The 17,329-nt window shown below is 48.5% G+C and overlaps 1 protein-coding gene across 1 annotated transcript; it reads left to right on the top strand.

Annotated features, from left to right (window-relative positions):
- The first annotated feature begins 1,493 nt into the window (after nucleotides 1-1,493).
- On the top strand, nucleotides 1,494-15,489 carry LOC135895447 (C-type lectin domain family 4 member E-like). The gene is made up of 6 exons (XM_065423559.1): nucleotides 1,494-1,563; nucleotides 11,279-11,395; nucleotides 13,811-13,909; nucleotides 14,454-14,605; nucleotides 14,860-14,993; nucleotides 15,339-15,489. Exons 1-6 carry the CDS (start codon nucleotides 1,494-1,496, stop codon nucleotides 15,487-15,489), a joined length of 723 nt encoding a protein of 240 aa, XP_065279631.1.
- The last annotated feature ends 1,840 nt before the right edge of the window (nucleotides 15,490-17,329 follow it).

The raw sequence follows: 17,329 nt of genomic DNA, 5'->3' as shown, positions 1-17,329 counted from the left end.
CCCCTGAATCTGTGTCCGGGTTACATGCTGGGGAGGGTTGGTAGGGGATCTCTGTAAGGGTGATGAAGAGCTCCTGGCTGTCGGGGAAATCAGCTTGGTAAGCGCTGTCGACTGCCTCGTCCTCCTCATCTCCTTCCTCAGCTTCCCCGTCCGCTAACATGTCCGAGGAACCGGCTGTGGACAATATCCCATCCTCAGAGTCCACGGTCAGTGGTGGGGTAGTGGTGGCGGCCGCACCTAGGATGGAATGCAGTGCCTCGTAGAAACGGGATGTGTGGGGCTGGGATCCGGAGCGTCCGTTTGCCTCTTTGGTCTTCTGGTAGCCTTGTCTCAGCTCCTTGATTTTCACGCGGCACTGCGTTGCATCCCGGCTGTATCCTCTCTCTGCCATGGCTTTAGAGATCTTCTCATAGATCTTTGCGTTCCGTCTTTTGGAGCGCAGCTCGGAAAGCACGGACTCATCGCCCCACACAGCGATGAGATCCAAGACTTCACGATCAGTCCATGCTGGGGCCCTCTTTCTATTCTGGGATTGCACGGCCATCTCTGCTGGAGAGCTCTGCATCGTTGCCAGTGCTGCTGAGCTCGCCACGATGTCCAAACAGGAAATGAGATTCAAACTGCCCAGACAGGAAAAGGAATTCAAATTTTCCCGGGGCTTTTCCTGTGTGGCTGGTCAGAGCATCCGAGCTCGGACTGCTGTCCAGAGCGTCAACAGAGTGGTGCACTGTGGGATAGCTCCCGGAGCTATTACCGTCGATTTCCATCCACACCAAGCCTAATTCGATATGGCCATGTCGAATTTAGCACTACTCCCCTCGTTGGGGAGGAGTACAGAAGTCGAATTTAAGAGACCTCTATGTCGAACTAAATAGCCTCGTGGTGTGGACGGGTGCAGGGTTAATTCGATGTAACGGCGCTAAATTTGACATAAACGCCTAGTGTAGACCAGGCCTAAGAAGCCCCTGAGCTGAGTGGATTTCAGTTTCAGTGAACTGCAGGGGGTGTGTCTTACTCAGCAAGACAGGAGTGGAGGGAAGCCTTCTCTGGCGGGGGAGTTGTTCTCAGAACATATTCTGTGGTATCTGTAGAACAACACCACTGCATAAAGACAGAAAATGAAACCCTAGTGGTTGAGAGATGACTGTGTGTGTATGTTTATTAGCAGTGGGGGATGCAACTTCTCTCTCAGCCACGAGGTTCCTGTTTTTCATTTACTTAAACCCATGAGGAGAAAAGCCAAGGCTGATTTTCTGAGTGAAGAGGTCCAAGAGCTGTCTGGGATATATCTCCATCTCCAGCACCTCCCAGCTCATCTTAGGGGCTTTCCTCTCCCTGTCTCTCCTCTTCTGACAGGTGGGAGAAGGAGTGGCAGACACTCCAGATGGGAAGGACTCCATGACTGGCCTGCGGCTTTAGGGAATTAAAAGATCAATTCTAAATGCAATAACAATATAAATATACAAAGAAGAGGGGTCGGCAACAATCTCCAAATGGCATCAGAGGTTACTTACGCTGAGGTAAAGTTCAAGAATGCACCACCACCACCTGCAGAGACCAAAGGTAAACTACAGATTATTTAGGGGAATGGGCTATGGAGACTTTCACTTTTGCGGCACCGTTTCCCATCTAGCCCTAGGCTAGGGGCAGAGTCTGGCTCAGGGGAATCAGGAAGCTGCTTGTTAGAGCCTTTCCCCTGTAGGTCACTGGCTGCCATCTGACCCTGAGATAATGTTGGTATAGATGAGATTTTTGCCAATACCTGGGCAGTGATGAAGGGAAATTTCTAGGGTACAGGGGATCAAGAAAAAAGTTATGGATCTGAAAGAGATTCAGGGAGGGAAATCTCCAGAGGAGATGCACTGAGGGCATTAGAGGTTAGATCATTTCAGAACCTCACTTGCATATCCACATAGAGACAAAGGGTTGAGATACAGAGAGGGGGATCTCTAGGGACACACCCGGTGTGTGTGTGGCTGGAACAGCTCAGAGCAAGGTTAAGATGTGAAGGATAATGGATGGGGTCATACCAGCAATAGAATTAGGAGAGCCCACAAGGAGGAGATATGGTATTGAAGTCTGTACCCACCAAGATGTTGGTAGCTAAAAGATTCAGGGGCCCAGGGAATGTTACGTTGCCTAGAAGAGGGGCAGCGACAGCAATTAAACATACTGTTGTCAGGGCTTTTCCAGAGTACAGACAGGACCTGCAGTATCTCAGGGGCAGGCAGGGAGGAGAACCCAGAGCAGAGATTTCATGATGGCTGCCTGTCCTCTGTACCCATCATGAGAGCCAGCATTGAATGCAGGGGCACGTAATCTGCCCGGATTGGGTGCAGAATTGAATTGGGTGAATAACTCGGGGGGTTTTTTGGTTCACTGGCAGATCTGAAAAAAAATCTATCTGGGTCAAAATGAATCCATTTTTTGAAATTTTCAGCAAATTGTAAAAGTCAACAGAAGTTCCTATCAGGTTGAGCTAAATGTTTTGTTTCTGGGCATTTTTTTAAAGGGCTAGGTGCATAAAACAGGTGGAGTTGGTGGTGCTCCCTCCTTCAGCGTAGTTCTTAGGGCACTCACCTGAGAGGTGGGAGACTCAGATTCAATTTCCTGCTCTACAACAGGTATTTGAACCTTGGTTGCATCCCCTCATGTTTACCCTAACCACTAAGCTGTAGAGTCATTTTCTCAGTCTGGTCTAATGACTGTGTGTTTTTCACAAAGAGGAAGAGTTTCTGCAGGAGAGACTGAAAAGAACTCTACTCCTAGACTACATGATTGCCCCGTTGTGAGGGGACTCCCCTGGCAAGGGGCAGCCCTAAGTTCAAGTCCCTATCAATAAGTACTAGTTAGTTCTTTATACAAACTGAAACAGTTTCAACAGGGACAAGTGAGACACCCATCCCTGACGAGCCGGATGGTTAGGAGAGGGAGAGGCTGGGTTCAACTCCCTGTTCTCAAACAGCAAGTCAGATATGGGTCTTCCATGTCCAAGGGTGAGTGCCCTAACCACTGATCCAAAGGTTATAAGGGGGCACCTCCTCTGCTGGCTGTTTTGTGAATGGTACCTGTGATGGGTTGGATCACAGAAACCCCCTTGGGGCTGCCAACTGATGTGCCAAGACTACTTCTGCCCTTGCTTTCTTTGCCAGCTTGGGACTCCAGAACCCTGCCTGGTTGTGCCAGACACGCTTGCCAGCTACAAACACAGATCCAGGTTTGAACCACGTCCCACAAACTGCAGGCTTAACTGAAAGCAGTTTAAAAAGTGTTCTTGTCTCAGACACTCAGATGCCCAACTCCCAATGGGGTCCAAACCCCAAATAAATCCGCTTTACCCTGTACAAAGCTTATACAGGGTAAACTCATAAATTGTTCACCCTCTATAACACTGATAGAGAGATATGCACAGCTTCCCCCCCCCCGCCCCGCCCCCCAGGTATTAATACATACTCTGGGTTAATTAATAAGTAAAAAGTGATTTTATTAAATACAAAAAGTAGGATTTAAGTGGGTCCAAGTGATAACAGACAGAACAAAGTAAGTTACCAAACACAATAAAATAAAACACGCAAGTCTATGCCTAATACAGTAAGAAAACTGAATACAGATAAAATCTCACCCTGTGATACCCCAAGCCTTCATTCCTCCCAGCCTGACTCAAAGGAAGGCCTGCAAGCAAACAGAGCCATCCACAGTCAATTGTCCTGGTTGATGGGAGCCATCAAGTTTCCAAACCACCATTAATGGCCCACACTTTGCATAATTACAATAGGCCCTCAGAGTTATATTTCATATTTCTAGTTTCAGATACAAGAATGATACATTCATACAAATAGGATGACCACACTCAGTAGATTATAAACTTTGTAATGATACCTTACAAGAGACCTTTTGCATGCAGAATATTCCAGTTATATTATATTCACACTGATTAGCATATTTTCATTAAATTATATAGAGTGCAATGTCACAGTACCCTAGTCCCCTTCTGAATCTCGCTCCCTGAAAAAAATATATTAAATTAATCAATATTTTTTGTTAGACTGAAACAGCATTTTTTGGTGAATAAACTGTCATCCAAAAATTTTTGCCCAGCTCTAGAGAAGAATAGAACTGAGAGAAGAAGGAAACAAAGGCTGAGTAGAAGAGATGGGCTTGAACCAAATCCCTGGAGACTTTAAGTATTTGAGATCTGAAACTGGATCCAGTTTTGTGCCTCATGCCTATCTCTGCTGAAAAGTAACTAACATTTAATGATCAAAAATTGAAAATTGTTATTGCTCTTAACAAATGTTGTATATAATTATGCAAATTTACTAGGCACTTTACAAACATCAGAGATGTTCCCTGCCCCAATGACCTTACAGCCTAACTGGCCTGGTCGCTGCTCTGAACACGCTACAGGTGAAGACAAACAGCAATGTAAGGAAGAATACTTCAGAAGCAGCAACATGTAGCGCGATCATAAAGGAGGAGAAGTTAGGAGGGATTTCTAGAGGAAGACAGTGGAACCTGAGGCAGACTGAAAACAATCCACAAGTCAGAAGCTGCATGGGAGAAAGCACAAAGCGGAATGTGGAAGAAGGACATATAGGGAGATGACAAGCGTGTGTGGATCAGCAGGAATAGAAGGGGGTACCATATAGGGAGGAGGTGCAGGCTGGTCCATATTTATTTGGATATAGAAATTGCTCTGCCCTGTGGGTCTCCATCCCAAGCTGCAAGACCTTGAGCACAACCCCACGATGTGGCAGGGTTATATACACGTATTCAGTGCTGTCAAGGATATTTGCAATCTGACTTTGCAGCTCTGCCCTCAGATTTGCCAACCTCAGCTGCCTTGACAGAGACCTGCTTGGGGTCCTTCCCTGCCTGCTTCAGGAAAGGAGTCACAGAAGCCAGACATGCATGCACAGTTGAGGTGACTGACTCACTGACATTGTGCTGTCATTGAGGCTCGGATGTACTGTACTCAGATGTTCCTCCTGCCCTCACTCGTGCTCCTGTCAAGATGAGCTAGTGCTAGTTTAATATTCCCCCATGTCCTGTTCCAAAGGCATTTGATGAGTCTGCTCTTGCAGGTGAACATTGGGAGGTTCCAGGGCATGCTCAAACACTGCTGCCAGTAACGTGGGGGGTGCCTAAGGGACCCTGGATTGACCATAGCTAGTACATTACTTTCAGAGAGCCGTAGAAATATCCAGTGGCAGATTTAGAGTTAGTGGGGCCCTGTGCTCAGCTTCATTTTTGGGGCCCTACCTCGCATTTTTCATTTTTTCCTGCATTCTCCACCTGGGGCTCAGGGCTGGGGGTGCAGGGTTTGGGTGGGAGTTAGGGTTTGGGAGGGTGCTCAGGGTTGAGGTGCACAGTCTGGGAGGAAGTTAGGGTGTGGGAGCGGGCTGGGGCTGGCGGTGCAGGGTCTGGGTGGGAGTTAGGGTGCAGGAGGGGGCTGAGGGTTGGGGTACAGGGTCTGGGAGGGAGTTAGGGTGCAGGAACAGGCTGGGGATGGGGGGGTCTGGCCTGGAGTTAGGGTGTGGGAGGGGGATCAGGGCTGGGGCAGAGGATTGGGGTGCGGAGCACTTACCTGGGGCAGCTCCCATTTGGTGCAGGTGCGGGGAGTTCAGGTGGCTCCGTGCAGCCCTGTGCTTGCCCCGCAGGCACCACCCCTTGCAGCTCCCATTGGCTGCGATTCTCGGAGCCGCCTCCGCCCCCCACCTCCCGCCAGGCAGGGCTGGAACACAAGGGCTTTAGGGGCTGCAGCCCAGGGCTAAGTGGGCCCCGGAGACCTGGGCTGCAGCCCCTAAAGCCCCATCCCCTTTCTGAATCCGGCCCTGCAAGCACGGGCTGGAGGACTCAGGAGGAGCAGGGGCAGCCATGCAGCCGGAGAGAAGCGGTGGCTTCCCCTTCAAATCGCTGCTTCTCTCCGTTCCCAGCGCTCCCGCCACCCACACCTCCTGCCTGCTCCTCTGAGGCTGTGGGTGAGCCTCCCTCCCTGCTCTCCTGCTCCCCACAGCTTCTATCCCTGCAGCCCCTCTCCCGTGGAGCAGCCCCCCCACAGGGGGTGCACCAGTGCTGAGCTGCCTGAGTGCCTGGCCCTGGGGCCCCCTGTTGTTGGGGGGCCCCGTGCCAGAGCACTGTGTTTCATGGTAAATCTGCCCCTGGAAATATCCACCAATGCTATTGCAGTGTTGTCTCTCACAGAGTCAGGGCCTCTCTAGATGACTTGGGTGAATGATTAGAAGATAAGGGGTGTGACTAAAGTGCTGGCTGCTGCTCTAGTGCTCATGGATAATTACTTTGGTCATGTTGACCCCATGGTCAGTGACAACAAAGCTGAACATAGGGTGCCTGTCTTCTAGCCACATTCCCAGGATTCTCTGCAGAGTGTCCTGGTGTGTGTAGAGTGGTATAGTGAGGGCCTCCCATGAGCGGGGCTGGTACTAGACAGACAACTGGCAGAGACACAGGAAGATGGGAAGAAGGAGGCAGCAAATAACTACCCAGCAGCTCCACTGCAATGGCAACTGCTCCAGGGGACCGTCAAAGACTGATGGGGGTGAGTTTCATGTTGCCCAGCTATCCATGGTGCAATGGAAGAAAACCCCCAACATCCTCCTTGAGAAGCTTGGAAACTCCTAAATAGGACAATGTGCTGGAGGGGGCTCTCAGGAGCTGCATGTTAAAATGTCAGCACCAGAGGGAAGAGAATATTGGGGTGTTTTCCCTGCCTCTGATGGAGAAGTTTTACTTCCTTTTTGGCTACTGCTGAGCCAGCCACTCAGATACCGCCACAGTGATAGATATGAAGGTAGGTAGATCCTGCCAGAGATGACTTATCCAAAGGGCTCATAAAAGTGCATCGGAACAATCACTATTTTACCTTTGGAATGGGGCAGAAGGGAGCGGAGTCAGGGATTTAAAAATCTTCCAGAGGAGGAGGCCTCCTGATCTTCCCTGCAAAGATCATGCATAGACACAACCACACGCCCCCAGTTAATGAGCACAGTGTACAGGGCCTCCCGGGGGGGGGGGGGGGAAATGGGGCAATTTGCCCCAGGCCCCGGACCCCGCAGGGGCCCCCGGCCCCACCTCTGCCTTCCCCCATCCCCCGGCGCATCAGTGCTGCAGCGGCGTAGCTCCGGCGGGGGCTGAGCTCCTCCCACTGAGTCAAAGACGTGTGGTAAGGAGATGGGGCTGCAAGCTCCGGTCCCGCTGGAACCACGCCGCTGCAGCGCTGTCCAGGGGCCAGGGCAGCTCCTGCACGCGGCGCGCTGAGGCTCCGAGAGAGGGGAAGGCGGCGGGAATCACACCCCTAGCTCCAAGCATAGACTGAGCATGTCTCTTCAGGTATTCCAGCTCCATGTTAGCTGCAGGGAACAGAGAACTAAAGCTTTCCACACCCTAGATTTTTTGCAACAAATCCATAGCCAACCAGGACTTGATGGTTGTCACTCTGCTGCGTGTGGCCATTTGGCATTTCATACCAACATCAGGGGTAGAACCCAGATTCATCAGCTTCCACAGCACAGCCTGCTGCTTGTTGAATTAAGGAGAATTCCTACGTGCCAGTCAAGTCTCAGTCCCCTTTCCTCCATGTTAATTGGGTGAGTTATGCACCAGTTTTCATAATGGCCAGAGAAGTCCCTTTGATGGCCATTACAAACATTTTCACTGTATTTCTTGTCCATTTTTCTCATGAAAAGAAAACCACTAGATCTGGATTATTTTCTATAGGGTCTCTTTTGATTAAGCAATTGTGCATATGACTCACTGTCTAGGACTTCATCTCCCAAAGGAGCTCCTCAGGTTTATTATTTTTTTCCGGCCGCCCCGCAGGTTTTTTTTTTTTTTTCCTTGGGGCGGCAAAAAAGCCAGAGCTGGCCCTGGGGGAGGCACAGCCTTCCCTACCCTAAAGCTCATTCAGCAGTTTGAGGCTTGCAGACAGCTATTTAACACAATGAGCCAAGCTGTTATCTTTTCCCTTAGGGCTACCATCCTTTTCACTTCTCAAATGCCAAATTATAGTCTACATTTAATTTCAGTGCCATAGGGAGATTCATGTCAGGAGAGGGTAGCTTCATTTAAAATTAGCCACTTTAGATTAACAGTGATAGAGCCAAGAGAGCCATGGGGGAGGGATCACATGAGAAGAGCAATATCCTACACCACCTACCTCCTTCCCAACCCTACCAAGGGAGACCCCCCCCCTCCCCTGCATTCCCTGAGGCTCCAGAGGGGTTAATTCAGTGGTTCTCAAACTTTTGTACTGGTGACCCCTTTCACATAGCAAACCTCTGAGTGCAACCCCCCCTCCCTTATAAATTAAAAACACTTTTAAATATATTTAACACTATTATAAATGCTGGAGGCAAAGCGGGGTTTGAGGTGGAGGCTGACAGCTCGCGACCCCCAGTAATAACCTCGTGACCCCCTGAAGGGTCCTGACCCCCAGTTTGAGAACCCCTGGGTTAATTTAATTTTAGCACCGTGTGTCCATTCACATGCATGTGCTATTTTGAGCATTTCAGTTTTCACAACATAGGCTCATCCCAGATTCTGGAACAAGCTCAAATGCTCAGTTTGTGGAGTACGTACATAAGCTATACTAAAGACAAACCCACAGTAACTGTCTCCAGTTTGTGAGGGACCCCATGGAGCCAGTCTCTAGGAAACAGATAAATTCATGGAGGTTAAGTCCATTAATGGCTATTAGCCAGGATGAGTAAGGAATGGTGTCCCTAGCCTCTGTTTGTCAGAGGGGGAGATGGATGGCAGGAGAGAGATCACTTGATCATTACCTGTTAGATTCACTCCCTCTGGGGCACCTGGCATTGGTCATTGTCGGTAGACAGGATACTGGGCTGGATGGACCTTTGGTCTGACCCAGTATGGCCATTCTTATGTTCTAACCTAAATGAACCCAAAGTTATGGAGACAGATATGAGTCAAGGAAGCCAACAGAGTATCAGAAATCTGGAAAAATCTCTGACTGGATGGGCTCAGGCGTTTGGTCACAAGCTGAGGTGGTTCAAAAGTTTTGGATTTTTTTTAAGCTGGATTTTTTTAGTTTCTTTAAATAATCAAACACAGCAAGCAGCAAATATTTGGCCACACACTTCTGAAACCCCAAACCATGTTCAGGTTTTGGCAGACTAATTTCAGCTTTTCAATTAAAAAACCACAACAGAATTTGAAGGAAAGCAGACATTGTCCGTGATTTTTTTCTGCTTTTTAAAAACCCCTAGTTTTCGATGACGGAAAATATTTGTCCAACCCTTTTAGCACTAGCTGATGCTGAGAACCAGTGGTACCTTGTAAAGGTGACTTGAAAAGAAGTTCTCTCAAAACTGGGTTTGTGCCAAGATGTGGAAGGTTTTTAAATGTTTATTTTTCCCAGGGCCGCCCGGGGGGGGGGGGGGCAGACAAGTGGGGCAATTTGCCCCGGGGCCGCAGGGGCCCCCATGAGAATATAGTATTCTATAGTATTGCAACTTTTTTTTATGGAAGGGGCCCCCAAAATTGCTTTGCCCCAGGCCCCCTGAATCCTCTGGGCGGCCCTGCACTGACAGTGTAACAGCTAGTGGGAGCTGAGGAGAAAATGTTTTTTTTTCCCTCAGAAAATGAAAGCAGACACTACCCGTGACCATTTTTGTTTTGTCAAAAACCCAATTTTCTATTTAAAAAAAAAAGTTTCAATGGACAATTTTCAACCAGCCCCAGTAACTATCAGTGTACTCACTGTGTATTTTAGGAATGATATATACACGTTCTCAGCAGAGTGCACTATCAAGAGCCTTGCTTCTGACCCTGTTACCCTGCCTGCTGCTGCTATTGGGTGACTTGAGAATTACAAACTGAACAGGGAAAAAAAATTGAGTCTCTCTAGACCTAAACTTAAACTATTACAGCCTCTCAAGGGACCTTCACCAGATATTAGCACTCCAGCTACTTTACTCTTCTCCTGCAATGAGTGTTGCTGCCTCCAATCCCCTCCCTTATTCTCCATGCCCCTGTGTGCCTCCAGTGCTCCTTACTGAGACCTGGAGCAGCCAGTCCCTCAGTGAGTGTTTCCCTCTCCTTCCCTCTGTGTGTGACCCATTCCCCTCCCTCCTCTGTCACCTCCCTGATACCTCGCAGTAGGGAAGAGACAGGACTGAGCTGTATTGTATCTAGAAAGGATTCTTTAGCGAGGCAGCTGGATAGACCATCCTGTGGTTCTCCCTGATTCTCAAGCTCCCAGACTGGCTAACAACTCTGGGCTGCCTAGTGTCCCTAAATTCTGCTCTTCTCTTCTGCCGACTAAATAAGCCCAGTTCCCCCAGCCTCTCCTCATAAGTCAAGTGCCCCACCCCCCTAATCATTTTTGTTGCCCTCCGCTGGACTCTCTCCAATTTGTCTATATCCTTTCTGTAGTGGAGGGACCAAAACTGGATGCAATACTCCAGATGTGGCCTCACCAGTGCCAAATAGAGGAGAATAATTACTTCCCTTGATCTGCTGGCAATGCTCCTATTAATGTAGCCCAATATGCCATTAGCCTTCTTGGCAACGAGGGTACACTGCTGACTCATATCCAGCTTCTCATCCACTGTAATCCCCAGGTCATTTTCTTCAGAACTGCCGCTTAGCCAGTAGGTCCCCATCCTGTAGCAGTGCATGGGATTCTTCTGACCTAAGTGCAGGACTCTGCACTTGTCCTTGTTGAACCTCATCAGATTTCTTTTAGCCCAATCCTCCAATTTGTCTAGGTCACTCTGGACCCTATCCCTACCCTCCAGCGTATTTACCCACCCCCCACAGCTTAGTGCCATCCATGAACTTGCTGAGGGTGCAATCCATCCCATCATCCAGATCATTAATGAAGATGTTGAACAAAATCGACCCCAGGACAGACCCCTGAGGTACTCTGCTTGATACTGGCTGCCAACTAGACATCGAGCCATTGATCACTACCCATTGAGCCTGACGATCTAGCCAGCTTTCCATCCACCATGCCCCTCAAACATGTAACCTCAGTCCCCAATACCTGTGATTGGAATATTTGCTCACTATAGGGGCTTGAGTTGGGGAGTTTGGCTTGGAATTTGAGCTTCATCAGAGGGGCCATCACCCAGAGTTCTAATTGGTCCTGTCTCTAAGAACATTTTAACTCTTGAATAAGGGTTGATATTTGGTCTCTGCATGAAGTTTTTCATTCAGCTGCTCACACCTAGCAGACAGGGCTACTGTCAGCAGAACTGACTGTTTTGGGGGCTAGGGGTTTCTTTGCCTTTAGTACCTCCAGAGAAGAGCACGGCGCAGAGTGCACTCCAGAAGCCCACGTGGCGATTCCTGTGGTTGGTCTCAGCACTGTTGCTGTTGCTGTGTGTCTCTCTCCTCATTGCCCTCATTGGTAAGTATATACTGGCTGATTATCCAAGAGGGAGAGGAATTGTTTGAGGAGGATGCCTGAGGGAGGAGAACTGGGAATAAAGGAGATAAAATTAAGCAAAGAGGGAAATATCCTGCTGGACAATCAGGAAACAATTCCCAGCAGAGGTGTTTGTTAGACTGTGGAAGAGTCTCCTTGAGGACAGGGTGGGAGCCCAAAGGTTTGGGCCCGGAGAAAGCCCTGAAGAATATATTGTTGGGAACAGTCCTTGTTTGGCTGGCAAAGGGGGAAAGGTGAGTGGCTGGACAAGATTAGAAATGGGCAGCAAGCAATATGGTCACTTGAGAAAAGTATGTCTGGGATATGAGGGAAGGATTTGGCAGTGGGAGGAGGTGGGTGGTAAATGTCCAGAGGATCAGGGATGTTAACTAGCAATGGTAGGGTGTGAGATGCTCAGAAGGATCAGGGGAAAATATCTAGAGCCGTATCAGGGCATCAGTTCTAATCCAACTCTATGTCATGTAGACTGGATGAGTTGAGGGATCAGGGAATGGGGTTCTGAGCCTTTCCCTTCCCTTCTAGAGCATCAGTTCTGCTCCAGCTTGTGGGGTCCAGGTGACCCAAACAGATTGGGGGATGGGATACACAGCCTTTCAGCTCCAGGACACTGGTTCCAATTTGGCTCCAGTTCAGGCAGAGTGGATGGCTCAGGGGAAACAAGATACAGAGCCTTTTGCATCTGGGGCACTAGTTCCTAGAAGTAATTTCTAATCTCTTATAACTTTTTTACTTATGATCCAAGTATCTTTAAACAGGTCTAGGGCACTTGTCCTCAGTGAGGACATCATCCTCATTAACAGTCCTGCAAGGTGCTGTGCACCATCAGTTCACTGACTTCAGTAGGAATTGAGGGTGCGCAGCACATCAGAGGATACGGTCACATATCTATGGAGAGATCAACTAGTCTATTTTTAAGCCTCAACTTTTGTTTTAAATGGAATGTATCTTTCTGCTCACTGAGACAGCTCAATTAACTCCAACCTACCATAACATTTGGGCTATAACTAACCATGAGAAATTTCTGCTGTAACCCCTAGACTGCTGCTTCTCCATTAGATCACTCAATGCATTTCTTAAGCTGCTTCACCCTCTACGCGCTCCTTTCAACTAGCAACACTTCAAGAAGTGGAATCAGGTGCCTAAATAAATTAGTAGCCCATATCAGACTTAGTCGTAAAGTTAGCAAAAATAAAGTATCTTATTTATCAAGAACAAAAACAAATATTATCTAACATGGAATTGGAAGCATTAAAGAAATAGTTTTATGCACAGAAACCACTCATCTTACCTTGTCTGTGTAAGTCTGTCTTGAGCTTCTTAATTATTTACAAATATACAGGCAGATTGTGCTGTGACCTTCCAGTGTCTGGGTGTCACTGCTCAGCACCAACCCCTGTTGCTGGGTTACTGGGATGGCTTATGAGTCCCTCACTCTCTCTGAGGAATCTTTCTCCTCCAAAGCCCACCACAATCTACCTACGAGGGGAGCTTCTGGGACCAGGGACACACCAAACTGAGCTCCCCTCAGCCTCTTCAGGTTCCCTCCTCAGGTTCAATCCTTCCTGAGTTAGCCCAGCTCTCCAGGCAAGTCTAGCCAGACCTTCTGTCTGACCCCCACACCCTCCGACTTCTGGTTCCCTTGACAGCCCTGTCACCATTCCCAGATGTCTCTCTCTTGATCCACTCTCCAACATCACCTTGACCAACTCCCAAGAAGCTCCACACTCCCCGGTGATGTCACCAGCCTCGGCAGTTCTTTCACAGGGAGCTGTGGGGAAAAGCAAGAGTTTTCTCTCTGCTTTAATCTCTCTAACTATAGTCAATTCTAGGGGCAGAGTTGCTTCTAGAAAATGGGCATTGTTGTGTGGCCTCAGAGTTCTGAAAGACGCATTTGCCTGAATGCCGTTTCTGACCACCTCAGTTACAGGAGTCGTGTCAATAAGTTACAGCAAGAAAATACCCAGACTCCACTGATTTCTCCTCCATTGGGAAACCAACCTACTAGGCCCTGACATCTGCTACTGCTTGGATGAGGGGTACCAGTATTAATAACCTGTTGCCTAGCCACATTCACCCTGATCTTTCCCCTGTGGGTCAGACGCTCTTCTTGCAATACTGATTAAGATCGGTTGGCTTATTCTGGTCAATCAGTATATCTGGTCCCCACCGCCAGCAGTGATATGAAGAGAGCTGAGCTGCCCTATTGTCCCAGGGGAGGTGGTTGTTGGCACTTGTGACAATAATGGAAGCTTACAAAGGGGCAGCCACTTTGGGACAGTCCATGGCCAGGAGATGAAGAAATCAGGTTGCACCCAGGCAGGGGAGAAGGAGGGTAGAGTTGGATCCCTTCTCTTTTTTTCCTCTCTTGTTTTCCAGTCACTCTACTCAAGGGAACTGGAGGCGGTGAAGAGCACAAGGCCCTGCCCCAGAGTTCTGCAGAGTGGCATTGTGTCCTGGGGAGAGCTGAGGAGAAAGGTCAGTGACACTGAAAGAGAGAGAGGGAGGGAGGGATTAACCCCAGCATCATCGTTCTGGGTTAGGGGCCTGATTCACACCCAGCTCTGGATCAACATGGGGCCGGAGGGACTGATGTATGGGGGAGAGGATGGGAACAAAATGAAGTCTGTACAGATTGACTGAGTGAGGGCTAAGAGGAGAAATAGCGACGTTCTACAAGTCCAGGCAGAGTGTGAAGAACAAGGAGAGGGAGGGGTTAGCTGAGAGTGGTCACAGGAGGGAGGGATAAAGGGGAGCAAAAGAAGCTCATTTCAGGATGGGGATGAGGAAACATTCTCTACCTTTGAGGGCCTATTAGACTATTGACGAGTCTCCCCAAGGAAAGGGGTTGAACATTAACTGAGTCATTTTACCTTTTTCTAGATGTCAGCTAACACGTTAGTCTACATTGGGTTTATTGACTGTCTGAGCTAACATGTTCTAACAACACATCTTCTAGCCCAGTCTAGTTTTCCATCTCTCATTATTACGAGTTCTTCTCCTTGACTTTCTCTTCCCTCAGGGCAAGTCTGGACGTGCTGCCCCATGGGCTGGAAGCACTTTCAGTCCAGCTGCTACTACTTCTCTATAGACACCATGAACTGGGGTGACAGTGAGAGGAACTGCACAGGGATGAGCTCCCACTTGGTGGTGATCAACACAGGAACTGAGCAGGTAACTCTCTGGGGATTAAACTCTTTGGGGAGCTGAGCATTCAGATCTTTAGAAGACCCCCTGCGCCCCTGGTATTTGGGATCTATTGAAGGTAAGCTGGGAATTCAGTCTCCCTGTTCATTCAGTCCTGGGATTTCCCAGCCATCACCTTCTCTCTCACGCGCGCACGCACACACATTCGCTACAGGGACTCCTGCCCACTACTGTCAGCTCAATGACTGAATGTGGGCAATTAATTTGTAATTTTTATTCAGGATTTCATTTTCAATTGGACAAAAGGAACTGTTACATCCATCCCAAAAAAGAATTACTATATCGGTCTGACAGATCAGGCACAGGAAGGCCAGTGGCACTGGGTGGATCAGACTCCATATAATGAGACTGCAGCGTGAGTATCTCCTGTGATGCAGACCAGTTACTGTCTTCTCCTTAGTCCCACAGGTTAACATAGAGTGTAACGGTCATGCAAGGGGGTGAGGGTTGCAGGGAGGGCAAAGGAGCTCTGGTCGTACTGTAGCTACAAGTGCTTCTTGTCCAGTAAAGAGCAGATTTGTTGGGGGAACATGAGCAGGTTCTATAAATCCCTTTTAAGGAAACAGTGTAGAGCCTGGTAGGAGAATCTTTCGGGTTAACTAAAGGGTTTAATTTGCCCCCTTCTTTCATCCTCACCTGTTACAAGTTGTTCAACTCTTAAAACTCATACCAATATGTATCTCACACATGTTTCTTACAGATTCTGGAGACAAGATGAACCCAGTAATGGCAACACGGAGAACTGTGCTGTCGTGCATATAGAGACAAATGCAAATAGGAAGAATTGGAATGACATTCCGTGTTCCACTAAAGTACATAGAATTTGTGAAACTGCTGCAACAAGTTTTTGAGGAACGGAACCCCAGCCAGGATGTGAAGCCAGAAAGAGAGAGAGAGAGAGCCCATCCCTGGCTAGAGGCAGCTGAGCGAGAGCTCTGATTGGAGGGTTTGTTTCAGATGTGGGACTTGTGCGGTAATTATGGAGTGGGAGGTTACTGTGTTCAATGGTTCAAACTCACCCATATGCACAAAAGAATTTTGAAACAAAAATTGGTAAAATGTTCTGAAGTGGAAAAGGGGTAATTTTCAGCAGAACTCTGTTATGATGTCACAAAGGTGGACTATGCCAGCACCCAACACTTCTGGAGGACCTGGGTTGGTAAGGGCAGGGCCCAGTGGCTTTGGCCTTGAAAGAGTTGAAGAGAGAGTTACTATTCACGATTAACCCACTCAGTGCTGCTAAAGTTAATAACATCCATTGTAAAGTCATCGCTTCCAGGGTGCTAACGTGTCAGTTCCTGCGGAGATCAGTGCTGTAAATGGGGAGTCTCTCATCTTGTCCCTGCAGTCCTTGCAACTGCAGTTTCTAATGGGCGTTTCAGCTTTCAGGATAACGATGCATGAACCAAACCCAAACTTCAGAGCTGCTCCTGTTTCATTCTCACTGCAAACAATGTGTCTGCACATCCACCAGGGACGGGCCAAAGGGACACATTTTATAATTGTTACATGAAAAGACCTTTGTGCGTCTGCAGGTCAGCAGAATTTAAGCCCAGAAGTAAGGTGTCTCTATGCCACAAATCCAGCTGCATCCAGCCTCGTTGTCCTGTAACCCAGTTCCAACATACACCTCTACCCCGATATAACGTGACCCGATACAACACGAATTCGGATATAACGCGGTAAAGCAATGCTCCCGGGGGGCGGGGCTGCGCACTCCGGTGGCTCAAGGCAAATTTGATATAACGTGGTTTTACCTATAACGCGGTAAGATTTTTTGGCTCCCAAGGAGAGCGTTATATCAAGGTAGAGGTGTAGTTCTGTTCTGAGGCTTTAACCATGTTCCTGTATCATACTAATGTTTTGGACTATCCAAAGCTTTAGGTCTGGCTAGGGACATAGTTAAGATCCCATTGACAGGTGAGGGCAGAACTGTGCTTAAACTGTGTTGGGAGACAGTTAACAATTTTAAATAATAAATACACCGCTACCTCGATATAACGTGACCCGATATAACACGGATTTGGATATAACGCAGTAAAGCAGCGTTCTGGGAGGGTGGGGCTGCACACTCCGGTGGATCAAAGGAAGTTCAATGTAACGCGGTTTCACCTATAATGTGGTAAGATTTTTTGGCTCCCAAGGACAGCGTTATATCGAGGTAGAGGTGTAATTACCTTGGGCAGGGCCGTCCTTAGGATTTATGGGGCCCTATGTAGTATTATTAAACTGGTGCCCCTATGCTCCACTGAAGGCGGTCCCCAGCCGGCGCCACTGACCCCAGTGTGTCGAGGGGGTACAGCCACCACCCCCGCCCACGGATTCCCAGAATCCCCCCCATTACTGACACACACTGAGCCCACAGCCCTCCTGCAGCCCCTAGCCACTCCTGGCTCACCACGAGCATTTTGACAGGAAGTACCAAGCAGTAATAACAACAAGTCAACAACAATAATAAAAGGGTGTATGTGTGTGCGCGATGGAGTGTGTGTGTGTGTGAGAGAGAGAGAGAGAGCCAGTGTGTGTGAGAGAGACATAGAAAGCCAGTGTGTGTGACTGTGTGTTGGGGGACTGTGACTCATGAGAGGTAGAGTGTATGTAGGTGTGAGAGCCAGTCTGTGGGTGAGAGAGACAGTGTGTGTGTGTGTGTGTGTATTAGGGAAGTGTGAGAGACAGTGAGCTCACTGGCAC

This window comes from Emys orbicularis, chromosome 1 (genome assembly GCF_028017835.1).
Source record: "Emys orbicularis isolate rEmyOrb1 chromosome 1, rEmyOrb1.hap1, whole genome shotgun sequence".
Classification (NCBI taxonomy): Eukaryota; Metazoa; Chordata; order Testudines; family Emydidae; genus Emys; species Emys orbicularis.
Note: the sequence above shows the minus strand (reverse complement) of the source record. Positions and strands in the feature narration are given on the sequence as shown.